General features: G+C 34.2%; 5 protein-coding genes across 6 annotated transcripts; all 5 read right to left on the bottom strand.

Annotated features, from left to right (window-relative positions):
• Positions 1 to 527: 527 nt before the first annotated feature.
• Positions 528 to 3,390, bottom strand: LOC105661754 (odorant receptor 13a-like). The gene is made up of 9 exons (XM_012283399.2): positions 2,670 to 3,390; positions 2,354 to 2,479; positions 2,178 to 2,289; positions 1,816 to 2,080; positions 1,286 to 1,372; positions 1,133 to 1,223; positions 940 to 1,076; positions 726 to 858; positions 528 to 654 (listed from the first exon to the last, which is right to left on the bottom strand). The coding sequence occupies exons 1-9, from the start codon at positions 2,760 to 2,762 to the stop codon at positions 601 to 603; spliced, it is 1,098 nt and encodes a 365-aa protein (XP_012138789.2). The 5' UTR covers positions 2,763 to 3,390; the 3' UTR covers positions 528 to 600.
• A 144-nt stretch (positions 3,391 to 3,534) lies between these two features.
• Positions 3,535 to 12,440, bottom strand: LOC100875437 (uncharacterized). Its single transcript, XM_012283355.2, is given in 17 exon segments — positions 3,535 to 4,420; positions 4,524 to 4,805; positions 4,867 to 4,953; positions 5,059 to 5,323; positions 5,381 to 5,675; positions 6,359 to 6,537; positions 7,502 to 7,572; positions 7,574 to 7,653; positions 7,740 to 7,872; positions 8,343 to 8,485; positions 8,622 to 8,712; positions 8,979 to 9,095; positions 9,754 to 10,018; positions 10,625 to 10,742; positions 10,810 to 10,935; positions 11,493 to 11,659; positions 11,909 to 12,440. Coding segments are annotated over 17 exon segments (2,628 nt in total). The 5' UTR covers positions 11,910 to 12,440; the 3' UTR covers positions 3,535 to 4,212.
• A 723-nt stretch (positions 12,441 to 13,163) lies between these two features.
• On the bottom strand, positions 13,164 to 17,213 carry LOC100875549 (uncharacterized). Its single transcript, XM_012283344.2, has 9 exons — positions 16,779 to 17,213; positions 15,983 to 16,108; positions 15,799 to 15,916; positions 15,165 to 15,429; positions 15,002 to 15,109; positions 14,857 to 14,947; positions 14,590 to 14,726; positions 13,505 to 13,637; positions 13,164 to 13,392 (listed from the first exon to the last, which is right to left on the bottom strand). The coding sequence occupies exons 1-9, from the start codon at positions 16,890 to 16,892 to the stop codon at positions 13,339 to 13,341; spliced, it is 1,146 nt and encodes a 381-aa protein (XP_012138734.1). The 5' UTR covers positions 16,893 to 17,213; the 3' UTR covers positions 13,164 to 13,338.
• Positions 17,214 to 18,380: 1,167 nt separating this feature from the next.
• On the bottom strand, positions 18,381 to 27,364 carry LOC100875774 (uncharacterized). Its single transcript, XM_076537239.1, has 16 exons — positions 26,766 to 27,364; positions 25,556 to 26,453; positions 25,372 to 25,489; positions 25,042 to 25,303; positions 24,681 to 24,791; positions 24,494 to 24,584; positions 24,276 to 24,412; positions 23,854 to 24,001; positions 23,433 to 23,445; positions 20,556 to 20,874; positions 20,201 to 20,311; positions 20,023 to 20,113; positions 19,804 to 19,940; positions 19,382 to 19,529; positions 18,858 to 18,977; positions 18,381 to 18,517 (listed from the first exon to the last, which is right to left on the bottom strand). The coding sequence occupies exons 2-15, from the start codon at positions 25,631 to 25,633 to the stop codon at positions 18,924 to 18,926; spliced, it is 1,818 nt and encodes a 605-aa protein (XP_076393354.1). The 5' UTR covers positions 25,634 to 26,453; positions 26,766 to 27,364; the 3' UTR covers positions 18,381 to 18,517; positions 18,858 to 18,923.
• Positions 20,614 to 23,127, bottom strand: LOC143265384 (uncharacterized). Of its 2 annotated transcripts, XM_076537191.1 has the most exons (5): positions 22,168 to 23,127; positions 21,686 to 21,855; positions 21,099 to 21,224; positions 20,872 to 21,037; positions 20,614 to 20,722 (listed from the first exon to the last, which is right to left on the bottom strand). In XM_076537191.1, coding segments are annotated over exons 1-4 (441 nt in total). In that variant the 5' UTR covers positions 22,169 to 23,127; the 3' UTR covers positions 20,614 to 20,722; positions 20,872 to 20,893. The 2 variants fall into 2 exon arrangements, with proteins under 2 accessions (XP_076393306.1, XP_076393305.1); XM_076537190.1 differs by lacking the exon at positions 20,614 to 20,722 and having other exon boundaries at positions 20,868 to 21,037; positions 22,168 to 23,053.
• Positions 27,365 to 27,412: the final 48 nt, after the last annotated feature.

Genomic DNA, 27,412 nt, shown 5'->3' with positions numbered 1-27,412 from the left:
TAAATAATAAATGATCGCGATGGAATTGAAGGGAAACCTTCGTGGGACCTGCAGGTGGTTTTGAAGTATTTGCTAGTCGGTGTTTTTGGCACGTTTCTAGGAGACAATTTTCTTAGTGTCTTCATGGTAAATATACTGTGACACGTATCTGTGATCAACCTGTACGTAATTTATTTATCCTGTTTCAGTGTCTCCTTTTGCAACAGGTTTCGCAGTTCTGGTGAATTGTGTATCACGAAAAACACTCTTGCATTCAAATGTTGTATAGATGAAACACTGTCATATTCACAGTTTCGTTACAATAACTCACGTACATAATAGCTTAGTTCACGTACATGTAACATCCTTCATTAAAATTAACATCAACATTATCGACTAATTATTTATGTTCATTATAAAACTAGAAAAGAATACATGACGACAGAATGGTGGTCTATAAGCTTTAAATATCTTAGTGATTTTACCATGATTTCATCGGAAAGCTCCGCGTAATATAAATTTGTGTATTATGCAACAACTATTGACTTCCGATTTGCTAGAAAATCTTGTTAGTGGATACAGTTTCATTGACTTTTGCTTACTTGAGTTTGATAGCTACACTCACTCCCTCATTGACAGAAACATCGTAAAATATGACATACACGTTTTCACTGCCTTTGGTCAAAAAAAGTTCGTTAAATGACGTAACAAATTTTTGATATGCACTTTTCTTACTTCATACATACTATTGCATAGTTCTGCATGTTCATGTCATACAGTCCTCCCGCGCTCAAAATGCATGGTTTGCTGCTCCTCACTATCATGAAACACAGTAACTTCTGAAACTTGATGGGTACCTCGTACCAGTTGCAGTTGTATCTATACAATGCAAACATAAAAAACATCTCATTGAGTCTTCTTCTCATTCAAATGTTCTCTATTCTTTCTGTACCTGCTTACATTCTTTTTGCTAATACTGTGCTGTGATTCAGTACAATTTGCCCAAACAGACTGATAACGTACAAATGAAAGTGCGAGCACAAAAAGAACAGAATGAATCTGGTACTGTCCAGAGGACGATCCATGTGCATAAGTATCTGTAAAATAGATAAAAGTTGATATGGTTTTAGTTTAAGTACACGGATGTCTTTACTTGAACGGCCGTCGTGCTGATGAGTATCATGTTTATTGCCACCACTAGCAGGAACATGTTCTGAGTACATTTTTGTAGGTAACCGAAAAACCTAGAATCAAATAACGCATCAATAAGATACTTAATTTACAGTTTAATGTAATCGGTACTAACTCCAGAGCTTTGTGATGGGTTATCACGCATAGCTTGAACTGATGGTACTGTACTCTATTTTCTGCTAATGCCATTTCAATCTGGTATCTATAAGAGAGATTGTAATATTAGAATGGACAAAGGTATAAATGTGATTGATTTTGGTATAGCAGTAATAGTGGTTCAGACAGTATTAAGATTCTATAAATTTTGGGAAACAAAGCTGTTGTAAAAGTAGCGAAGGTTGCGAAACAATTGTCAGTGCGTTGTTGGTCACAATTATTTTCACTAATGTCGCAGGTGAAGTGTAATGGAATAATTAATGAAAGGGAAAGTAATAAGGAGAATGACCAGCGTTAGCGAAAATACGGAACAGTCCGTGTTCTTAGTAATTCGGTCTTCAATATGGCTGACGCGGCCATTTTACTAGACAACGTCCTCATATTACATTGTGCTTATCTCGAAACCACATATTGCTCTCACATGTACCGTTAAAATAACCGAATTATATTGATAGATTTAATAAGTAACAAAATTTTGATTGTACTTACCCGCATATATCAAACAATCCACAAACGTGATGAATGATTAAAATGTATAAAGAATCTACGGCAATGACATTGTACACTATCACGAATGCGGTCCAACTCAAATGAAGAAAAACACTGGTAAAATGATCGTCGATATCTATAAATACGTAATAAACACCGTATAGTTGTTCCCTTGGTCGAGTTTCATTTAGTGGCAATATTAAATCCAATGTTGGATTTATTAATGGAATATATATAAAACATACAACGGTCACCAGTAAAGCAACTGAAAGAAGTTCATAATTAGAGAAAAGTAAATAAGCTTAATACATGCAGAAAATTTCTATTAATTATTTACTATGAATTTGTATAATTTTTATTACCTCTGTATAAATAGGCAAGTCTATTCCCTTGTGCAGTCGTTTTCTCCAGCACCGGTAGTTCACTTGTCAGTATCTTCCAGTCGTTTAGAATAAAATTTAGCAATATTTTAATCTGCAATAGGAAAACAAATCTTGTATACCTAAAACATTCTGTGTACAGTAATATAAATACGTACGCGCTTCCTATTGAGTACAATGTTTTCGAATTTAATTAGACTTGAAATGGTCAGGAGTAAATTCGGTGCTTGATCGATTATTCCATCGAGATCCGTGTATCGGATTACCGCACATAACTGCAAAAACTGTGGAATCGGGGATTCGAGTTGATATTACACTTTTGGAAAAGAGGTAATAAAAAAATTTGAAGAGATTACAATACAATCACAGATAACTGCAGTTGACGATTAAAAAACGACTGAAGTAGGTTAAACAAGTCTTTAATATAATTTCGAATGTTGAGCTGTGGAGTATAAAATTGTAAAAGTGTTTTACCATAGGTATTATGCCTAAGACGAAGGTGCAGACTACCACCTTCTGTCTGATTCTACTTCCCCGTGTCTCGTTGTACGGATTCAATCCGAGCATGATTAAATATTTTTTAAGCGATTTGTAGTGGTGGAGATCGAATACATCCTTAGCTCCTTGATTCTGAAATGCTGAATATCTGTGCTTTACTCAGAATTTTAACCCAGTCTTCAAAATGACTATCCAAGTTACAGTAAATATAAATTAACACTTTCGCGATAATTCGATTATTAAGTGTCGTAAGTAGACGAATGAACCTACTCATAATTACTGTATTAAGATGAGCGAGAATTAATGAATGTAACAAGTATCGCGCGTACTGTTTTCGTCTGCCTCAATCGCGGACATTTTCACTGGTACGACACCGTACAACCGTTGCGTTCGAAATATAATACTTCGGCAAATGAATGGGAGGTGTATCTTATAGGGTCATTGTCGTATCAACTCCCGTAAATGATGCTATTGAATAATTCAGTCCAGTATCGCAGGGTAAGATAGTTCCAGTCGTTCGAGGCGTCAATCATTTTACCAACCCTATCGATGCACTGACGGATATTCGTTATTGTGTTATATTGAAAATGACACGATATTGTTTAGCACTCGGTAGCAGAACTATACTTGGTAGCTTTAAGTAATCCATGAAGCTGTCGTGTAGCGACGAGAGACCCTCGAGTAGTAAGCGGGTGACTTTGTTGCATTCGCTGGTGAGGATTTGTGAAAGAGTTATCGCTAGAATGTAAATTATTTCCCTTGCGATTGCTAGGACGATACGGATTTATGTCGACTGACTCGATGTAACCGGAATTTGTACTAGGAAAAATAGTCAAGGCAATTTATATTAACATTAACTGTATTTTGTGCTTGCACAGTAAACATAGTCTGGTACGTGATATCTACCATACTCGGATTCCATCAATTTTTCTCACCAACCTCAACATTTCTAATTTTATATGAAAAATTTGTCCACGATTTATCTTAACTTTTACTCGAATCCCACTCATTTATAAGAGATCTGTTTTGGATATTAGTGTCATTAAATATAACAGTGTCATTAACTGGACACAGCAGTGATAACATCAGATTCATGTGCCATCAACGTTGACGACAATTACACTCAGTATCAGTTACATATAGAAAATTGTGGATTACTATTTATGCTTATCACTCAATACAACATTATTGTGCGTCCTTTATTAATTACAGTAGCAACTTAGTTTGCAATTTCTAGCTTCGACAATTTTCTTGTTACTGAACTGTCTTAACAAGAGAGATATTCGAAATATCAGAAACTTGGTCGACAAGCTAGATTCAAACATCTACTCGCAAACCAGTGATCAATTGACAAATATTACTTGTGATAAAAAAGTTAGTCCTTCCAGAAATTAACCAATGTTTGCTAGCAAGTTTCCTCAGCGTTGCATTTTCATCGTCATTGTCAAGATGGCTTCAAGTGGCGCGTCATATCATTCCCGCATTGACAGAAACATTGTGAAATACGACATGCACGCCTTCACCGCCTTTTGCCGAGAAAATGTTGCTCGTTAACGTATATCCAAGCACAACAGATTTCGAATGCAATACATACTTTCCCATAGTTCTCCATGTTCATGTCGTACAGGCCTCCCGCACTCAAAATGCACGGTCTGCTGCATCTAATTATCATTTTGAAAAGTAATTTCTGAAACTTAATCGGTATGTCGTCCCAGTTGGAACCGTATCTGTCGTATTCAAAAGTGACAAATGTTACATCGATCGAATCGTACAATGTAGTTCTCATTCACTCAAAACGTGGTCAGTCTCCGCAGAGTATCGAATACTTACATTTTTTCTGGCAGCAGTAAACTGTGGTTTAGCACGATCTGCCCTAACAGACTGATGATGTATAAATGAAAATGTTCGCCTAAAAAGAACAGGACAAATCTGACCGAGTCCAGAGGTCGATCCATGTAGAGTATTATCTGTGAAAAGAGTGTATGAGCTTCGATATGTTTGATGGCTAAAGATATTTTTACCTGGACTCCCGTCGTGCTGATGAGTAACATGTTCATTCCGACCAGTAATAAATTCATGCTCTGGCTGCAGGCCTGTAGCAAATTGAAAAACCTAGAAAAAATGGAATTGATGATTATGTTAATTCGCATTTCATTTTAATGTCGGTACTAACTCTAGAGCTTTATGATGAGTGATCAGGCACTGCTTGAACATTGCATCTTTCACTTTTTCCTCTCTGCACGCCATTTCAACCTGATATCTGTACAACGGTAATTATAGTTAGAACGTAGACGTGTGAAGATTCTTGTTCATTGCTTGTCGAGCATCGTCGATGATACGAGGATGAAGAGATTCGTATACTTGCCCACACACGTCGAACAACCCGCTAGCATGGTGAATGATAAGCATGTACAAGGAATCTACGGTGACGACTACGAACACGGTCAAAGACCCCGCCCAAAACATGTGAAGATAAGTGAATATAAAGTGGTCATCAGCGTCGAAGAACACGTAATTAACTTGAAACAGTTGATGTCTCGGTCTACTTTCATTCCGCGGTAATATGATATCCAAAGTCGGAGGAATTAACGGGATGTAATTAAAAATCATTGTAAACGTCAGCAGGGTAACTGAAAAGTACATCCACAGAACATGATCGAATAATTGTCTTCATTACAATTTTATACCTCTGTATAAATGCGCGAGCCTGTACCCCGTTGCAGTGATCTCGTCCAGCACGTGTAATTCGCTTCCCATTGTTTTCCAGTCGCGTACGATTCGATCTAATAATATTTTTATCTGCAATAGAAAGTAAGTGTAATACACAGTAGAAGCCTTGAAGTAATCTGTACGTACGCGTTCCTTGTTCAGAAAAATGTTTCCGAATTTAGTTAGGCTTCCGATGACGAGAAATATGTGGGGTAGCACGTCGATTATTTCGTCGATGTCTTTCGCGAGGATCGCTACGTATAGTTGTAGAACCTGTGAAATTGTGGACTCGATCAATTCGTTTATTTTAATACGGTGTACAGTAAATAGGATATTATATGTATGTTTATTATGTGTACAACATTAAAATATATACATACATAACGTTTTATATATATACATATATAACATTACACACACACACACACATATAGTTCGACACCCTAAATATTTCAGTGGTAATAAATATACTTTGATGGGTTTGGTCAGATAGGACTAGTATAAAATGCAATATAATGAACTCAATCCTTGACAAAATTGCTAACTCTTACAGTATTCAAGGTTTCCTTGATACACTCTGTATTGTGACATCGTAATTCGTTACGAGTACTCTTCACTGTACCCTCCATTGCAACTAAAACACCGCGTGGTTGAATAAACAAAATGTCTTAATTCTCTTAATTCGTAGCCTGATCGTTAAAGTGTATTCGTTTTCCTTATTCCCGTACACATCTGTACCATTCCCGTATTCCGAGCTGTCGCTTTGAAATCAATTTATTCTTTATTGTTTCAAAAATTTCGAAGCGGAACTCGAACTATAATGAACTCGCGCCGGTATACCCGCGTATAATGGGAGTTGCGGGGGACGCCCCCACAAGTGTCGTTACACAGTGAAACAAGTATGCGAAACTTTCAATTCCGGTTATAATCTGTTGAAAGATATAAAATTGTCTTACCAGTGGGATTATACCTGAGATCAAGCTGTAAAACACGACATTGAGCCTAATTTTGCTTCCCTGAGTCGCGCAGTAAGGATTCAGACCTGTCACCGATAAAAATTTTTCGAGCGCCTTGTAGTGTTGCAGAGCGAATACATTCTTCACCTGTGTTTGTTGAATCTGAAATGCTGCACATCCTCGTTAAATTATAAATTACTTTCGAATTTAATTTTAAAAATTAAAAAAGTCCATTAGCTAACAATTTTACGAAATAAAACTTCGGAAATTAAATGATACGTTCATTGCGTAATTGATATGTAAGAAAATGCGCGGTAGTTACTGCAGATTAATGGCGGGATTAAAAATAAGTATGGCGCGATTAAAAGCAAAAATGGCGCGTACAGTTTTTGACTTCTTTCTCGAGCTGCAACATTGTCACTATTGCGGCGGTTACAAATATTGCTATCGAAGTAGTCGGATAAACTATGGGGACGGCACTTTATACATCGATTGTCTTGTCACCTTTACTTGAAGGAACACTACCAAATTAGTCTCCGACACATTGCACTTTATCGTGACCTGTAATCACATGTGCATGTCAATGTGTGAAAGTGTAATAATAGTTCTTCCGAATCGCAGATGTGAATCGCAATGTCAATATCAGATGTGGCACTTCCCAAGCAATTTGAAGTAATTCCCGCGAAGCTTCTTGGGGAAACATCCGCCGATGGTTTTGACACGTCGAATTGCCTTCGATTGATTTCTCAAAGTCGTAGAAGTAATTCCAAACAGAAACAATAGATCCCTGCAGTTTATAGAAATGCATCGTCGAGTAAGCTCATATGCTATTATGGTTGTGTTCACAAAATAGTGGTATGTTTATAATTATGTAGTTGTAAATTTTTCACAAAAGTATTTACAATATTTCTAAACCAATAGTTGAGTGTTGCATTTTGATTTAGATTCACATTTCATCAAGACAAGACTGACAAGTATTAAATGTTTGTTTCAGTAATTGTCAATGTTATTATGGAAAATGTAAATGAAGGAATGTTATTTATTCTAGTTGGTATCAGTGTAAATAACACGGAGGACATTTTATTCAACTATTAAACAAAAATATGATATAACATATTTTGGACTTTGGCTAATTCTATGTACTTATATACACTCTACTACAGAAATAACCCATAGTATTTTTATAAATTTTTATAATTGGTCTAAATTCAGGTCACAAATGCAACATGAGCAACGATGAATCACTCCCTCACCGACAGCAGCATTGTGATGTACGACATACACATTCTGAATGCCTTAAACAAATTAATATATGTTTTGAAGGAATGTTGATTAAAAATTACTGGTAAATTATTTAGTGTGTGTACACATTGCAACGTACCGATGCAAAGTTCTCCATATTTATTTGATACAATCCACCGGCTGTTAGTATGCACAGTTTGCTGGCCCTTATTTGCATGAGATATATCATCCTTTGAATTTTTATGGGTGCCTGATGCCAAGTAGAACAGTACCTATTACAAGATTGGAAGATTTAGAATTTAATTAAAAATTTCCTGTTTGCATTGTGTATGTCAGATCTGATCGTTAAATATGAGAAGAAATAGTTAACTAGTTTATTATTTGAAATTTCTGTTATTACAAGAATATTTAATATTAATAATATAGATATACTATTATATAATATGTAATGATATTTCTATTAGTCTTGTGATTTAATAATATCTTTATTACTCTTGTCTATAATTCTTTTGTTTATTTATTTTATTTTTATTATTTCAGATGTCAACTTTTCATCTTCAATTTTGAGTTCAGATCTGATGTGCAGTATCTCAAGATTTTTCCAACAAAATACATGCTATGATATGTTCTTTTGTACTTGCAATATTTGCTAATAATTTATCATGAGGTATAAAATTTTTATTCTACTATTTTGTTAAAAAAATTGAGATACTTTGTATGTAAAAATATGTGTGAACTGCACAGGTGAACTACGAGTTCTGAACAATGATCTATGAGCACTTGTCCAGGTAGACTAATGACGAACAGGTGAAATTGTTCAGCGCCGAGAAATACTGCGGTTCTAACCGCCTCTTCTGTTTTATCGGAATCCAGGTTCAATACCGTCTGAAAAAGAATGAAACACTGATTAATATATTCTTATTTAATAATATATTAACTATGATAAAAATAGTAAAGCAAATTTTGCCCTGTGATTGCTTTCTCTGATTAAAAATAGTAACTTCTTGTATTGAAAGTATACCTGAACGGCTGTGACGCTTATACCAATCATGTTGAAGCCGATTTGTAGTAAATAACTGTTCGTGCTGTTCTCCTTCAGTATCTCGTAAAACCTCATAAAAAATAAATACATCAGTCGAGTTCGACGATGGAATTGTTTAATATTCGTTAAACATATCCTCGTTAATTTACGACAGTCTCATGTTTCAACATTTTCATAAGAGCATTATTAACATATATCAAATCATGTTGAATTTTCTTGTAAAATTAATCTTAAAAATAATAGGAGTTTTTTATAAATAAATAGCGAGGTTAAAGATTGTCGTAAATTAATAGTGACACATTATACATAGATCAGTATTATTTGATCGTTACAAACTGGAGAGCCTTGTGATGCGTGAGCACACAGCGTTTGAAGCGTTGACAGTCGTCCTCTGCTACTGTAGTTCTATCGCTGTTCATGTCGTAGCATTTCGTTGCCTTCTGCACCTGGTACCTAATTAATTAAATAACAATTTATTAATAGTAATGTACCAACTGAGTACTAATAGTAACTTAACTTATTAATAGTAATTTACAAAGAGCAATTAGTCATAGTATTATTGGTAAATATTACTATTTATTACTATTGGTAAATCATTACTAGTAAATTAAGGTACTGTGACTAATTGCTCTTGGTAAATTACTATTAATAAGATTTGCCAATGGTAATCACTACTAATTATTTAATTTATTAATAGTAACTTATTAGTAGTAATTTAACAATAGTAATCACTACTGGTAAATTAAGATACTATATTTGTAGTATTATTAGTAAATATTACTATTTATTATTATTACTAATATATTACTATTGGTAAATTACTACCAGTTAATTAAGGTACTGTGGCTAATAGGTAATAACTGTAGTACTATGCTCTTAGTAAATTTCTATTAATAAGTTAAGTTAAATAACCAACTATTTAATTTATTAATAGTGATTTACTATCAGTAATAATTAATAGTAACTGCTAATAGTATTTCAATAATAATCTACCAATATTAATTTAATTTATAATTGCAATCTACTACTAGTAATTACTAATTTATTATGCTTACTAATTAAGTTATTATTAATTTATTATGCTTTCTCTTGACATAACACAGCGCCTCACCCGCACACAGCAAACATTCCACTGTTATAATGAATGATGACCATGTACAAGGAGTCGATGGTGATTATACCCGTCACTATAATGAACGCGCCTATAGCCAATTGAAAATACACGGGAAAGAAGTAATCCCTCTCATCGAACACCACGTAATTCACTTTGAACAATTGCTGTCGTGGTCGGGTTTCGTTTAAAGGTAAAACGACGTCCAGAAGAGGGGCGATCAATGGAATCATTAAGAATATTCCTAGGGCTCCCAATAGTGTACCTAGAAAAATACAAACTATTAGAATTTGTAGGACTCCTGAGGAAGAAGTTTAGGAAATTAGTATTTAGAGAAAATGTAATTAATGAAAAATTAATATTAATATAAAATGTAACTAGTCAAAAATTAATATTTGCAAAAAATATAACTAATTAAAAATTAATATTTACAGTAAATATAACTTGTTGGAGATTAATAGTTAGACAAAATGTAACTAGTGAAAGATTAATATTAATACAAAATATAACTAGTAAAATATTAATATTAATATAAAGTGTAGCTTTCAATTAAGTTTCACTAAGTAAAAGTTAATTTTAATCTATACAAATTGACAATAGAAATATAATTTTTAACTAAAGAAATAGAGAAGTTAATCTTTGTAATAAAAAAATATTTGAACTGAAGGAGATGTACTAAAATATTGGTACATTGCTATACAAGTAGGTAATTATTCTTGAAGTACATGTACATCTGACAAGCTGACAGTTTAGAATTAATTGTAATAAGCTTATAGCTTATGCCATGTGCAACTAATTCTTGTGGTCTCTACTGGTACAATTAATTTTTATTACAATTAATTTTATGAGCTATAATCGTTCCTACACTTACTCCTGTACAATTGAGCAATTTTACTTCCTTGTTCAGTAATTTTATCAAGGACATCCACTTCGTTGTTCATTTCCAATAATTCCCATTCTTCTATCATCAGTTGATACAATCTTCGAAACTGCAATATATTTTTATTAATTTATTATTCAAGCATTATGCGGAATTATATTTAGATTATTACCTACATTTTCTTTGTTCAGATGACCGTTTAGTATTTTGACGATGGTTGTTATGGCGGCGATTAAGTGCGGCATGCATTCGATGACGGCGTCCATGTCTTTTTCCAGCAGCGAAACGTACACTTCAATTGACTGCAACATTTTTCAAGTTTAATTTAAGCTTTCATTTTTGGAATTTTAATTTAATATCATTTATTGCAATTTTAATTTCATATCTTTTTTTTGCAATTTTAATTTAATATCCTTTTTTGCAATTTTAATTCAATATCTTTTTTTTTTAAATATTAATTTAATATCTTTTTTTGGAATTTTAATTTAATATCATTTATTGCAATTTTAATTTCATATCTTTTTTTTGCAATTTTAATTTAATATCTTTTTTTGCAATTTTAATTCAATATCTTTTTTTGCAATTTTAATTTAATACCATTTACTGCAATTTTAATTTAATATCTTTTTTTGCAATTTTAATTCAGTATCTTTTTTTTTGCAATTTTAATTCAGTATCTTTTTTTTTGAAATTTTAATTTGATATCCTTTTTTTGAAATGTTAATTTAATATCATTTATTGCAATTTTAATTTAGTATCGTTTTTCTGAATTTTTATTTAATATTTTTTTTTTAGAATTTTAATTTAATGTTAAGATTCAAGATGGCGACTAAATGCAATGTAATATAATTTCTCTTACCGTAGGAACAATAACGCCAAGTAAACCAAGCACCATCACAACTGTAATAACGTTACGAGTCCCATTACCTTGATACGGGTCCTGTCCAAAAAGTAACAAATATTTCCTCAGCATTTTGCAATAAGGAATGTTGTACACGTTGCTGCATGGCCCATTTTCCTGCAACACTGATCTCTCATTTTTAATACCACACAATCACAACAACGGTAACAATATTCTACTTTTATCAATTTCAATTCTTCTTAAAAATTAAATAATACTTATTGTACAATCAATTTACAAATTCTTTACACATCAACTTTTCTCACAATTAAAAAAATAAAAATTCTCAAACAGATTCAACGAAGTCAAAATTTCAACAGAATCAATAAAAAAGAGAAACTGCGACATTCCACGAAGAAAGAAGATATCCCTACTGTTTCAAGTCGAAGTCCTCAGCGCGAAAAGGATTGTTCAAACAGTTGTGCAGTTAAAACAGTGGACATTCGATATTTCGCGAAACGTATGGATTAATCGTTCGCTGGCAGGTGTAGATTGCGGCATCATATTCCAGGGGCGAAAGGGTTCAGTTATTGAAGGGTTGAAAATCTATAGGTCGCTCATGCGATATTAATGAAAGTTCGACATCGCGTATTGTGTTTCGATCAAGCGAATCATGACACGATTGCGGTGTCACGGATCGCGGTAATTGTAGACGATTGTGTGGTTAACTGGGAGAAGGAGAACTTCAGTGGTGGGGCTGTGCGATGCGTTCAGTTGCTTGCGTTCGTTTGGCATTCTCGAATCGATTCTTGCTTAGATGAGTTATTCTTCTGTTACTGTGGTGATATAACAGTTACGAGATGTAATTAATATGTGAGTGGTGTTTGTGGAATATTGGATACTCTTTACAATTTAGTTCCATTGTGAAAATGATTTGATATTGATTTTGGTAATTGATCTTTTGAATTTTGTTGATAGATAAATAGAGATTGAAAGATCTTGTGAGATAAACAACGTTCTAAATTTCTAAATATTTAGGTTTGTAAATTCCTAAACTAAATTACCAAATTTCAAAATTTTATATTCTCAAATTTTTTATTTTTTAAACATTGAAATCCCTAGAGTAGTAAATACCTAAAGTTCCAAATCCCTAGAAGCCCAAATCCTTAGAGTCAAAAATCCCTAGAATCTTAAATCTCTAAAGTCTCAAATTGGGGTTTTTAAATATTACACTCCCAAATCTCTAGAGTTCCAAATTCTTACATTCCTAAATGCTTAGAATCCAAAATCCCTACATTTCTAAATCCCTAGAGTCCCAAATTCCTAAAGTCCCAAATCCCTAGAGTCCCAAATCCCTAGAGTCCCAAATCCCTAGAGTCCCAAATCCCTAAAGACCCAAATCTGTAATGTCTCAAATCCCTAAAGTCCCAAATCCTTAGAGTTCCAAATCTCTAAAGTCCCAAACCCCTAAAGTCCCAAATCCCTAGAGTTTCAAATCCCTAAAGTCCCAAATCCTTAGAGTCCCAAATCTCTAAACTCCCAAACCCCTAAAGTCCCAAATCCCTAGAGTTTCAAATCCCTATAGTCCCAAATTCCTAGATTTCTAAATCCCAATAGTCCCAAATCCCCACATTCTCATCTCTTAGGAAGAAAGAATGTAGCAGGGATAAATTAGACATTAAAAACAAGTAATTATTATAACCACTTTATTTCTAAATCCCCCTACATCTACGTCAACATCTCTCTGGATCTTGTCACATTAATAAAATGTGTATTAACAAAGCCGTTCTATTGTCCGTGTCCTGGTGAGTCAAATAACACCGATGACAGACACGATCGAACCTTGTTCGCCGATGTTGATCCGTCATTCCTTCAGCGACAGCAGCATCGTGACGTACGACATGCACGACTTTAATGTCTTTAAAAAAAATTCACTGTACAGTGTATTTATCTGCTTAATCACTTCTAACTGTATCTATTTTATACAAATTTTAAATTGTACTAATTTAAATTAAGTTTGAATTACGTACGCTTCCAAAATTCTCGATACTCATTTCGTATAATCCGCCAGCAGTCAGCGCGCAGGGTCTGTTCGCTTTTATTTGCATAATTTTGATCATCTTCTGAATTTGTAAGGGTGTCCTGTACCACTTCGAACAGTATCTGTTACAAAATACATGAAACATTAGACAATTATTGATTGAAATTACTTACAGATGTCAACTCGTATGGCGCGTGATCAACCCACATTTTGACCCAATAGAGCTACAGAATAATAACCTCACACGTATTGGTTCCCTGTTACTAAAAATTCATACAGAACATGTCATTTAAGATGTGTTCTGTCAGAGATGCTAACATATCTATATAAACACCGTCGATCTTTCAAAATATTAGGACCTTGCAACATGTCCTATGGACCATATGTTCTGCAGACAAACCAGGAGCTGGCGCATAGGAGGCAGACCCAGGAGGAACCATGGCCCCGATTGGTCAGAATAGATAAATGGCCTTACACGTATTTTCGGTATTGGTTCCGTCACTAAAAATTCATACAGAACATGTCATTTAAGATGTTACGTTCTGTCAGAGATGCCAACACATCTAAATGAACACCGTCGATCTTTCAACGTGTTAGACCTTGCTACATGTCCTGTGGACCATACTGCAGTCAAACCAGAGCCGGCGTTGGCTGACCCAGTAGGACTATCCCAATTGGTCAGAATAGAAAAATGGCGTCACACGTATTTTCGCCGGTATTGTTCGCCCACAATTGAGTGAAAGAACAAGGACAGGCAAACGTTTCGAGTTGTCACTATGGAACGTCACATGGGACTGTTCTACGGTGGGCGTCCCTTAAACCTTACTCCACGCGCCAGGAACAGGGTTGTCTCCAGTACATACCGTAGTCGAGCCAGGAATTGGCACGCGGTGGCTGACCCAGGTTTGGAAGAACCCAATTGGTCAGAAGAGAAATGCCTCACACTTTCGGTATTGGAAATTAGGCGAAAATGACAGGCAATTAGTGCGAATTGTAGTTATTTGAAACTGTAAGGATTCTTTTGGGTCTCGTGGGTTGACATCTGTACATTGTTTATAGTATATGTTATAGTACATGTTTTTCGCCAGCTGCGCACAGTGATCCAACAACACCTGGCCAGGTAGACTAACAACGAATAAGTGGAATTGCTTAGATATGAGAAGCACGCCGGCTTTCATTGCTTGGTCAGGTTTATCCAGGCTGGAAACTAGCTGAAAGAAACATATCACTATTAAATATTAACCAGATCAAATTTTTATATAATAACTCTAAAAAAAAAAAGGTCTTAAGTAAAGATTGGAGGATATTACATGAGTCCATAATTTAAACAAGTCTTCTTACCAGAACAGCCTGCACACTAATCCCCATCATATTCAACCCAACTTGAAAAAAGTAGTTCTTCGTGCTAGTTTCCTTCAAAATCTCATAGAACCTGAAAACAGTTAGAATCAACAACTGTTTATCGACCAGTTACCTGACTACGAACTGTAAAGCCTTCTCATGCATGACCATGCAACGTTTGCATTGATATATCTGATCAGATATTCGACCACCGACCGCGTCAGACATTTCCGTCACCTTCTTGATTTGCTCCCTGCAATGAAATTACATTCAAGTATTTCTGAAGAATTGTCCTCCGTTCAGTTTACCCGCACACAGCGAACAGTCCGCTCGAGTGATGAATTATGATGATGTACAAAGAGTCCACGAATCCTATAACCATGACGATGACGAACGTGCTCCAAGATAGCTGCAGGTACACGGAGTAGTAGTATTCGTCCTTGTCGAAGAACAGGTACTCGACGTTGAATAGTTGCTGTCGCGGGCGTGTCTCGTTTAGGGGTAGAATGACGTCTAGGACACTTGGAAGCAACGTGACCGACAGAAATATTGTCATGGATGACAGTATGCAGGCTGCAAACGTTAGAATACACAGAATTTTATTAAATGTCACAAATGTAGGGACGTCAATCTACAAGCTGGGGTGACCCAAAGGAAGTCTGTCCAATAGTGTTACTCTTTTATTTTGATCAATTGCCTTAGCTCTAACAACTTTACTTTATTGTTCTAATTTCATACAAGCTCTAATATCTGGGAGCTTGGGAAGGCTTCCTCTAATTTCACCCAGGCTCTAACACCTGGGAGCTTCAGAAGGCTTCCTTTAATTTCATCCAAGCTTTAATAGCTGGGAGCTTGAAAAGGCTTCCTCTAATTTCACCTAACCTAACCTAACCTAACACCTGGTCACACCAACTCATTGACCAACCACTCAGAGATACCTACTTCTATAGATACGCGCAACGGTACTCGCTAGCTTGGTGAGGTCCTCCAAAGGTTTTAACTCATTATTCAGTTTCAAGTTCTCCCACTCGTCCGCCACCATATTCAGCAACTTTCTAAACTAAAAAAGACTTGATACTTTATGCATTTGATACTTTCAGTTTGATACTTTCAGTAAATAACATACGTTCGCTTTGTTTAGTTGCAGGTTCGCTAGCTTGACGATGCCGATGGAGGAGGCGATGAAGTAGGGCAGCGACTCGAACAGTGCGTCCATGTCCTTATCACGTAGCGCCTTGTGGAACCCTAAGAACTGTCGTACAATGTTGTAACTTGCTGTGTCAACTCTTTTAGCAGTAGGGTAGTGTGCTAGATTGTTGCATATCAAATAGTACATCTCAAGCTTTCTGTTTCTGGAGGTAAAATATCACTTATGGCTTATCAATTTTAATTGAGGATATGTAGATATTATTATGACTGATTGTATCTATAGGAACACTGGTTGACAGCTGCAGCTTTGTTTTACTGCAAGTAAATATGTAATTTGTTACATTTGCAATGGTCAGCCATTTAAGCTATAGGTAGCCATTAAGATATATATAATATAATGTAGCTATTTTGTATTAGGAATATCAATAACAAGGTACTTGTTTTAGGTAACTGCTTTTGTAATAATTTGAGCTTCAGAATGATATGCCACAAGCTATTTTGAAATATTTCAAAATATTTCAAAATAATTGCATTAAATGAAATTTTGTATATTATGTCTGCTGTAGTCGGCCATTTTGTTTTACAAATATCCATGAAACCTTTAGGCAGCCATTTTGCTAATACCTCAGCTTCAAAATGACATATCACAAGTGCATTTTACAATACTTTCACTTAATTGCATTAAATATTAAATTTCAAAATATGTTTCTCTTTTTGTACCAATATGGACTATTTGATATGCAATAACATTCATAAAGTGATTATCATCTTACTGTAGGAATAACCATACCAAGTGCGGTGCACGTCACTAAAAAGATAATGAAATTACTAAGCATGTTATCTTGATAAGGATCCACTCCCAGAAGTCGCAAACTGTTTCTGAACATTTTGTAATATGGTATGTCGTACACGTCCAAGCATCCTCTTCTATTCTCCTGTAACACTGAGAACCTTGGACTTGACTACCTTAACAATTGTACTATCAGATTACTATACTCTTTATAGACACTATTACATTTGTTAATCGGTACAGCAAATAGCTTCAAACTTAATTGTAATTAATATAACAAAATTGTGGTTAATTTGTTAATTAGTATACTGTTTGATAGCTTCAAACTTAATTGTAATTAATATAACAAAATTGTGGTTAATTTGTTATTTAGTATACTGTTTGATAGCTTCAAACTTAATTGTAATTAATATAACAAAATTGTGGTTAATTTGTTAATTAGTATACTGTTTGATAGCTTCAAACTTAATTGTAATTAATATAACAAAATTGTGGTTAATTTGTTAATTAGTATACTGTTTGATAGCTTCAAACTTAATTGTAAAGGATACAACTTAATTGTGATTAATTTGTTAATTGGTGTACTGTTTGATAGCTTCAAGCTTAATTGTAATTAATATAACTTAATTGTGGTTAATTTGTTAATTGTTATACTGTTTGATAGCTTCAAACTTAATTAATATATTAAGTTTTTGTATTAAGTTTGAAACTATCAGTATAACAGTATAACAATTAACAAATCAACCACAATTAAGTTGTAGTAATTATAATTAAGCTTGAAGCTATCAAACAGTGCACCAATTAACAAATCAATCACAATTAAATTATATTAATATAACTTGTGATTAATTATAACTGTAAAATATTGTCAGAGCTTTCAAATGAAACAAATTGCATTTATTTGAACTTAGAATGTATACTAAATACTATGTATACAATATACTACTTTTATACTACATATAGAAAAAAGAATATGACAAAACTGAAGTCACAAGAATTTCCCTCCAAAATTTCATCCCTCACTACTTCATTCTTCCCCAAAAAGCAACCCCAAATTATTTAACTAATAAACCCTTCAATTTTATCAAACTACCACAATATTTCCACCATACACTAAATCACCTCTATACAAACAAAACCACCATTGCTTTGAATTGACTCAACTAATAAACCCGTACTGTTTGCACGTGTCCAGGTTTCAAGGGGTACTTCAAGTGGCACCGGTCTCAGCATTTGTAAGATACTCTTTATACAACACGTTGTTTTACCCAAAATGACACCGTTAAATAAATCAACTAAACGCCGGTATAGGTGACTGACAAATAACGGTATGGACACGAGCCGATCGATCGTCAACTTAATCGGTACGTGCTATCGTTATACCTCACACGTTTTCAGTGATAAGAAAATTATATGTTAAGTTTGTCGATCGGAAATACGTGTATTGAAATAATTTGGATGCAATTTGCAGGCGCACGTGACGAGCAACTTCGATGAAATCTGAGGAGCGTCACACAACTTTGTTCGTGAGAAGATGACAGCTGAACTGATGGTAGCTTCATGTTTCCATTCGTGTAGCCTTTATGTTATGTGTTGCACTTTTTGTGGAGTCGAATTTCTTCTTTCTGTGGCTGGTAATAAGTTCTTCAGTTTATGGCTTGGTTAGGTACAGTTGTTTATGTGCAATTTCTTGTGCAGTGTTTTGTGCAAATATTGGTGGCACTGTAAACAAAAATATGTTCATGTAATTTTATGTCTGTTTTTAGGAAGATGGAAAATTGATGAGGTGCCTGAAAGAAAATGGCGGTGAAGAGGTCACTGCAGACAAAGAATAGTGAACAAGTAAGTGAAATAACTTAAGTTTTCAAACACCTTCCAAATTTTCAAATGTAGAATGTTTGGAGGGGATCTGGATTCAGAATATGAAAATTTCGAGATTTTATATAAAATTCTTGCAATGTTATTTTATTCGTATCTACAATGCTACTACAGAATTTTAATATTATGATTTATAATAATTCGTCTTAAAAAAGTGGCAAAATAAATGGAGGTTTTTCGCTACCTTATGTAATATCGGTGTTTGGAGATTTAAATTTTCTTCCCTCTTGCGACGTTCTTATTGTCGACATCACTCCCTCAGCGACAACAGAATTGTAAAATATGACACGCACGTCTTAACAATCTTTAAATTAATAAATCACATTGATTAATTGTTAAATATTGTGGATATGTTTATGCAAACATAACGTTTGAAAATATGCAATATACATAGAGTATTTGTAAGACTCTCGTTATATGCCGTTTACGGGTAGGAGTAAATTCTTGAAGATGACAATTAATCAGGAAGTTCCATCTATTCGAAAGTATCAATGTAACAATTTATTTTGTGAGATATAAAAATATTTACTAGTTGAGGAAACTTATTATTGTTAACTGTAATTTAACAAGCAGTTATTATAACTAATTTTCATTTGAGTTGCAATATTACAATTATGAAAAACAAGTTATATTATTTTCTGCAACTTGTTTATATTTGCATAAACATCCGTTAACGACAGGTTATTACAGCGGTAAATATGTACATACCGAACCAAAATTTTCCATGTTCATATCGTATATTCCTCCTGCTGACAACTTACACGGTTTGCTGGCCCTGACTAACATTATGTGAAGCACTTTCTGAAATTTCACGGGTACTTCGTGCCATTTGGAAAAGTATCTGAAAATATCTTTCCTAAATAATTCAAATAATTACACTATCTGAATATTCATTATAATCATGAATATTACAGTTATGATCATTACTAATATTACATTATAATCATTACAATTCTATGTACAATAAATAACAGTATATTCATTGTACATAAAATTCAATGTACCAAGCATACAAAAAAATTATGCATAATCTTCACATAGTAATTTCTGAGTATATTTTGAAATATAACTAAAATTCTGGACTATTCTAAATTGTATTCTAGAATTCTAAAATAGTAGCAGATACAAACATATCCTCGGCTAATACGGAACTTCGATCCAGAAGTACTTGGCCAGGCAGGCTTAAAGCATACAGATGAAACTGTTGACCAAACAGGAAGATTAAAATTCTAAACGCTTCTTCCGGCCGATTGAAGTTCATCACTGCCTAAAAAAAGAGCATAAAATTATGTTTGTGTCTCTTAATATTGCAATTAATTAAAAACCTAGTTTGTGAATGGAATTTTTACTTGAACTGCAGTTGAAGTTATTCCCAGCATGTTCAGAGCGACTTGAAACAGATAACTGGTGCGAGTACTGTCGACCATGTACTCGTAGAATCTTGACATGTAACGTCATAATAAATTAATAAAATATTGGAGATTAGGTGCTTCAACTTACACATGATAATTAAGTGTTACTACTAACTTGATGGCTTCATGATGAGTGTTCACGCAACGTTTGAACAAATGATATTTACGCTCATTTCTTAAAGTACTATCCATTTCCATGATTTCCGCTGCCTTCTTTATTTGGTACCTGTATTTACAAACATTTCAATAAATAATTAACTTTTATTTTGCCTGTTATTTTACAGGATAGATATATATACTATTATACAGTAGACGCTCGATAACTGGTTGTCGTATAAGTGACTGTTAGGAAATTGTTCCCGCGCATGCGCACACTTCAGGTAAATACGCATGCGCACACTATGCAAGTATGTTCCTAACAGGGACTCGCACGGCAGTATTCTGTATTATTAATAAATTGTTAAACGTACCCGCACAAAATGAATACTCCACAGATATAATGAAATATAACCATGTACAACGAATCCATAGTGATAATAACCAACGCGATAACCGTTGTACACACAGCTGAATGCAAATACACGAGGTAAAAGTAATCTTCAGTGTCTACGATATAATTCAGCTTGAACAATGGTACCTTTGGTCGGGTTTTGTTCGTGTGTGAAAAGTAGTCCAGTACCGGAGCGGACATCGGAATCGATAGGAATACTAACAAAACCCCCCATATACTAACTGAAAATTTTGGACGTAACTTGCAACTGACAATACGTGAATATAAAAGGATACATGCTCAGAATTTGATTAACAGTCATTGAAAGATGTCGTGGTGTTTACTTCTGTATAGTGTACCCATTCTTGTCCCTTGTTGAGTGACTTCGTTCAGGACGTGTATTTCATCGTTTATCTCAGAGATCTCCCATTGCTTGCACATCCGATCGAATAAAGTGTCGAACTGTAAAACAAGGTGTAATTAATAACAATTCTTATGTGTTTCTGATTTTAAGAATCTTCACCTTCTTCCTGTTGATGTTGTGGTTCAGCAGTTTTATTGCTGACACAGAACCTGTTGCCATATATGGCACTGACTCCATCAAGGCGTCCATGTCTTTATCTCTTATGGATGTAAAGAATTGTAATAACTAGAATATAATATTTAAGTGAAAACTGTATGTAGTTAGCTGCAAATTGTAATTTCTGCCATAGTGTGTTAAGGATGTTACACGTTAATGTTTACTGCATTTGTAAAATATTTAGGGGCATGAAATTTTATAGCTCTGCACATTGCATGACCCTAGGTCACTTATGTACTTAGCAGGTTATTACATGTTGCATCTATACATTGTATCACTAAGTGAGAGCATCTTAGGCCAATGTGTGTTATATCACCTCCTGTTATATTACCACGTGTTATAGTACCATGTATTCTATTACTGCATGTTAGATCACTAAATGAATCGTCACGTACTGCAAAATGTTCCTTGAAATTGTCACAACATAATTTTTTATTCAACTGTTACTCATTATAATATAACGGCAATATAACGAGATTCTGTGATAACTAGCAACGCACTATTATTAGAAAACGCATCATTTTACTTACTACCGGAATAAGAATGCTTATCGAAATGCCAGAAATCACTGTCAAATTCACAGTATGGCTCCGCTTCGTTTGATACGGATACTGTCCCAGGACTATCAAATACTCTCTGAACACTCTGTAACAGGGTAGCTCAAACGCATTCCTCTTAAGTTCCTCACTTTTCCGTAACACTGAATATTAAATTAATTATTGGAGTATCGGTACAAGTTCTGTAATATTACTTTCTCAAACTAATTTGTTTCTCTATTTATTTTATGCGCGACGTATTTCAATACACTTGTCATACGTTGCGGTAATTGCGATGCAACTTCTATTTGCTAAATCAATTAATATACAGAATTGACCATACAATTATTTAAATTAACAGTTCTATTTCGGTGCTATGAACATTCCACTTCGCGAACACTTTCAAATTTTTACGCACAAAACTATGACTAACAATTGTATGGACAATTCTGTCAAATACTGAAAAAAATACGCACTCTTAATTCTTGATGTTAATTTCGTACAGTTCACGCAGTTTTGTGTTTTGGACGCAGCTTAGAGTATCGAGACCGACCACACTTACGCAAACGTTGACGAGAAACTAATCAGGCAAGGTTGTAATCCTTCTTTCGCGGAATAAAGTCTCGGTTTTATATAGTAGATAAATGTTTCAACTCCACTCATTGTCAAGCAGTATAGATTGCCATCGTTCTTATTTGAATGAGGTGGCAGGTACTCATTATTGTATTGCTCCCGCTTCATGATATTGTAAAACGCCGAACTCGTGAGGAAATAACACATGGGCGCTGATGAACTCCCCTTCGTTATATCATGGCGCAAAGAAGCAATCAGTCGTTTCAAGACTGCCCCAATGTTGTTCAATATTTTAATTGACATTTTTCCTCCGGCACGGTGAGGTACATGTATGTGTTTAATTAAAAATTGTGCGACACATGAAGAAATTATCACTTCTGGGCGACTGGTTAGAAGAAGGGTTGCAAGTGTCAGAACACAGAAGAATTGCGACAGAGAAGTACTTGTAAGTTGGAAACATTGCAACTTAGTTTAAAAATTGGAAGCTTTGGAAATCTAGTAATTATATTTGGAAACTGCAACTTCCTTAAATGGTAAGTGAAATTTAAAGAATTCAAAGAAGTAAAAATTAAGAAATTTATGAAGTTTACAATTTTGAAGTTAAGTTATAGAATTCTGGTGTTGTTTTGCTGTAGTATGAAATTTGCATTTACCTCTTCAGGAATAATTATTATTTTATTATGTACTATTTTATTTTTGTCTAAATTATTTTTAATATGGTTTGAGTATTTGAATATTTAAAGATTGGTCATTTCTATGTTTCCAAGTATTTAAATTAACAAATATCAATTAATAAATTTAAAAATTCGAGAGTTGGAAAAATCTTATAATTAAAACTTAATTTGAAAGCCCTCCAAATTTTCAAATGTAGAATGTTTCTGGAGAGGATTCAAAAGGGAACTAAGAAAATTGTTAATGCTCAGAGTTTTAGAATGTGAGAATTTATATAAAATTCTTGTAGTGTCATCATTTTATATTTATCTAAAATGCTACTACAGAATTCTAATAATATAACGAATTATAATTTAATAAAAGTAATGAATGGAGATTTTTTGCTACTTTATACAATACTGCCGTTTGGAGATTGAAATCTTTTTCCGTGACAACTTGCGACCGTCGTTGACAAGTCAGTCCCTCAGCGACAGCAGAATTGTAAAATACGACACGCACGTCTTAACAATCTTTAAATTAACAAATTACATTGATTATTAATTGTTAAATATCGTGGATGTGTTTATGCAAATATAACGTTTGATAATATGCAATATACATAGAGTATTTGTACGATTCTCGTTATATGGCCGTTTACGGGTACGAGTGAATTCTTGAAGATGGCAATTAATCAGAAAGTTTCATCTATTCGAAAGTATCAATGTAACAATTTATTTTGTGAGATATAAAAATATGTACTAGTTGAGGAAACTTATTATTGTTAACTGTAATTTAACAAGCAGTTATTATAACTAATTTTCATTTGAGTTGCAATATTACAATTATGAAAAACAAGTTATATTATTTTCTGCAACTCGTTTATATTTGCATAAACATCCGTTAACGCCAGGTTATTACAGCGGTAAATATGTACATACCGAACCAAAATTTTCCATGTTCATTTCGTATATTCCTCCTGCTGACAACATACACGGTCTGCTGGCTCTGACTAACATTATGTGAAGCACTTTCTGAAATTTCACGGGTACTTCGTGCCATTTGGAAAAGTATCTGAAAATATCTTTCCTAAATAATTCAAATAATTACACTATCTGAATATTCATTATAATCATGAATATTACAGTTATGATCATTACTAATATTACATTATAATCATTACAATTCTATGTACAATAAATAACAGTATATTCATTGTACATAAAATTCAATGTACCAAGTATACAAAAAAATTATGCATAATCTTCACATAGTAATTTCTGAGTATATTTTGAAATATAACTAAAATTTTAGACTATTCTAAATTGTATTCTAGAATTCTAAAATAGTAGCAGATACGAACATATTCTCGGACAACTCGGAGCTTCGATCCAGAAGTACTTGTCCAGGCAAACTCAAGGTGTACAAATGAAACTGTTGGCCCAGTAGGAACATAATAATTCTAAACGCCTCTTGCGGTTGATCAAAGTTCATTACTGCCTAAGGAAAGAGCATAAAATTATATTTGTATCTCTTAATACTGCAATTAATTATAAAATTAGTTGGTGGAAGTATTCTTACTTGAACGGCTGTTGAAGTAATTCCCAGCATGTTCAGACCGACTTGAAACAAATAACTGGTGCGAGTGCTTTCGTTCATGTACTCGTAAAATCTTAACATGTAACGGCATAATGAATTAATAAAATATTGGAGACTAACGGTTTGCTTCAACTTACGCATAACTCCTCATTAAGTCTGTGTTACTAACTTGATAGCTTCATGATGAGTGTTCACGCAACGTCTGAACAAATGATATTGATGCTCACTTCTTAAAGTCCTATTCTTTTCCATGGTTTCCGCTGCCTTCTTTATTTGGTACCTGCATTTACAAACATTTCAATGAATAATTAACTTTTATTTTACCTGTTATTTTGCAGAATAGACATATGTACTATTATACAGTGGACGCTCGATAACTGGCTGTCGTATAAGTGGCTGTTACGAAAGTCTACTCACGCGCATGCGCACATCTCAGGTAAATACGCATGCGTGCACGATGCAAGTGCGTTCCTAACAGGGACTCACACGGCAGTATTATGTACTACTAATAAATAAATTGTTAAACATACCCGCACAGAGCAAATACTCCACAGATGTAATGAAAGATAACCATGTACAAGGAATCCATAGCGATTATAACTATCACTATCGTCAGTGAACAACAAACCGAATGCAGATACACGAAGTAAAAGTAGTCGTCGGTATTTACGATGTAATTCAACTTGAACAACGGTATCTTTGTTCGAGTTTTGTTGGACTGTGAAACAAAGTCCAGTATCGGGGCAGACAACGGCAGAGACAAGAATAGTAACATAAACACCCATAGGGAAGCTGAAAATTTTGTAGATGACTTACAACGGATAATATGTAATGATTATGTTCAAAATTGAAAGAACTACTTCTGTATAGAGCACCCATTTTAGTTCCCTGCTCAGTGACTTCGTTCAGGACGTGTATTTCGCCGTTGATCTCAGAGATCTCCCACTGCCTGCACATTCGATCGAATAAGTTCTCGAACTGTAAAACAAGTTTTAATTAATAACAACTCAATTCTGTAGTATTCTTGATTTTATGAATTTTTACCTTCTTTCTGTTGATATTATGGTTCAACAGTTTTATCGCTGACACGGATCCCGTCGCCATATATGGCACAGATTCCATCAACGCGTCTATGTCGTTCTCCCGTATGGATACCACGAACTGTATTAACTAGACTTATAATGTTTAAATGAAAAATCGTTGTTTTAAGATAACAGTGGAGGCATTTATAAAATATGTAGGGGATTTAAATTTTATAGTCTTACACGTTATATGACCACAAAGAAATCCCTTTAGGTTCTGAACTGATAGATTACTACATGCTGCATTGCTACACGCTATTTCACTACGTGTTATATCACCTCATGTTATATCACCTCGTGTCATATCACCTTCTGTAATATCACCTCGTGTTATATCGCCTTGTGTTATATTGCCTCGTGTTATATCACCTCGTGTAACATCGCCTCGTGTTGTATCATCTTGTGATATATTACCTCGTGTTGTATCGCCTCGTGTTATATCACCTTGTGGTATATTACCTCGTGTTATATCGCCTCGTGCTATATCATTCATTATCAACTCATTACGTTACTAACTATAAAGAATTTTCTCTTTCTATACCCCGTGGCAATATATTGAGAGTCTCCACTAATTACCAAATTGCTCCTAATATCAATAATGTGACAAGGTGCAAAAACTTCAGACTGAAATGGCCATATAACGTGATACCAACGTTTTACTCTTTTTGAAAAACATGTCGTTTTACTTACGACAGGAATAAGAATGCTTATCGAAATGCAAGAAATCACGGTCACATTTACATTATGGCTGCGCTCCGTTTGATACGGATACTGTCCCAGGACTAATAAATACTCCTTGAATACTTTATAACAGGGTAGATCAAACGCATGCCTCTTATGTTTCTCACTTTTCTGTAACACTGAATATTAAATTAATCATTGTAATATCGGTACAAGTTCTGTAATATTACTTTCTCAAACTAATTTGTTTCTCTATTTATTTTACGCGCGACGTGTTTGAATATACTTGTCATACGTCGCGGTAATCGCGATGCAACTTCTATTTGCTAAATCAATTAATATACAGAATTGACCATACAATTATTTAAATTAACAGTTCTATTTCGGTGCTATGAACATTCCACTTCGCGAACACTTTCAAATTTTTACGCACAAAACTATGACTAACAATCGTATGGACAATTCTGGCAAATACTGAAAAGAATACGCACTCTTAATTCTTGATGTTAATTTCGTACAGTTCACGCAGTTTTGTGTTTTGGACGCAGCTTAGAGTATCGAGACCGACCACACTTACGCAAACGTTGACGAGGAACTAATCAAGCAAGGTTGTAATCCTTCTTTCGCGGAATAAAGTCTCGGTTTTATATAGTAGATAAATGTTTCAACTCCACTCATTGTCAAGCAGTATCGATTGCCATCGTTCTTATTTGAATGAGATGGCAGGTACTCATTATTGTATTGCTTCCGCTTCATGATATTGTAAAACGCCGAACTCGTGAGAAAATGACACATGGGCGCTGATGAAATCCCCTTCGTTATATCATGGCACAAAAAAGCAATCAGTCGTTTCAAGACTGCCCCAATGTTGTTCAATATTTTAATTGACATTTTTCCTCCGGCACGGTGAGGTACATGTATGTGTTTAATTAAACATTGTGCGACACATGAAGAAATGATCATTTCTGGGCGACTGGTTAGAAGAAGGGTTGCAAGGGTCAGAACACAGAAGAATTGCGACAGAGTAGTACTTGTAAGTTGGAAACATTGCAACTTAGTTTAAAAATTGGAAAATTGGAATATATGGAAATATCAACTTCAAATGTAACTGTGAGATTTAAGTGTAATTTAACGTGCA

The sequence above is a fragment of the Megachile rotundata genome, chromosome 11, assembly GCF_050947335.1.
Source record: "Megachile rotundata isolate GNS110a chromosome 11, iyMegRotu1, whole genome shotgun sequence".
NCBI lineage: Eukaryota > Metazoa > Arthropoda > Insecta > Hymenoptera > Megachilidae > Megachile > Megachile rotundata.
Note: the sequence above shows the minus strand (reverse complement) of the source record. Positions and strands in the feature narration are given on the sequence as shown.

Coding starts and splice junctions, on each gene's coding strand:
- LOC100875549 (XM_012283344.2), bottom strand. CDS start 16,892: ATGTTCAGAAACAGTTTGCGACTTCTGGGAGTGGATCCTTATCAAGAT. Junction 15,110..15,164: donor GGACTGTTCGCTGTGTGCGG/GTAAACTGAACG, acceptor ATTTCATTGCAG/GGAGCAAATCAAGAAGGTGA. Junction 13,638..14,589: donor GCGCAGCTGGCGAAAAACAT/GTACTATAACAT, acceptor ATTTTGTAACAG/ATACTGTTCGAAGTGGTACA.
- LOC100875774 (XM_076537239.1), bottom strand. CDS start 25,633: ATGGAATCTGTGCCATATATGGCGACGGGATCCGTGTCAGCGATAAAA. Junction 24,792..25,041: donor GGAGTATTTGCTCTGTGCGG/GTATGTTTAACA, acceptor TTGTAAATGCAG/GTACCAAATAAAGAAGGCAG. Junction 19,530..19,803: donor TCCGTATTAGCCGAGGATAT/GTTTGTATCTGC, acceptor TGAATTATTTAG/GAAAGATATTTTCAGATACT.
- LOC105661754 (XM_012283399.2), bottom strand. CDS start 2,762: ATGCTCGGATTGAATCCGTACAACGAGACACGGGGAAGTAGAATCAGA. Junction 1,077..1,132: donor TCAGCACGACGGCCGTTCAA/GTAAAGACATCC, acceptor TCTATTTTACAG/ATACTTATGCACATGGATCG. Junction 655..725: donor ACATGCAGAACTATGCAATA/GTATGTATGAAG, acceptor TTTTGACCAAAG/GCAGTGAAAACGTGTATGTC.
- LOC143265384 (XM_076537191.1), bottom strand. Junction 21,225..21,685: donor TAAGCATTCTTATTCCGGTA/GTAAGTAAAATG, acceptor ATTATATTCTAG/TTATTACAATTCTTTACATC. Junction 21,038..21,098: donor ACAACATCAACAGGAAGAAG/GTGAAGATTCTT, acceptor CTTGTTTTACAG/TTCGACACTTTATTCGATCG.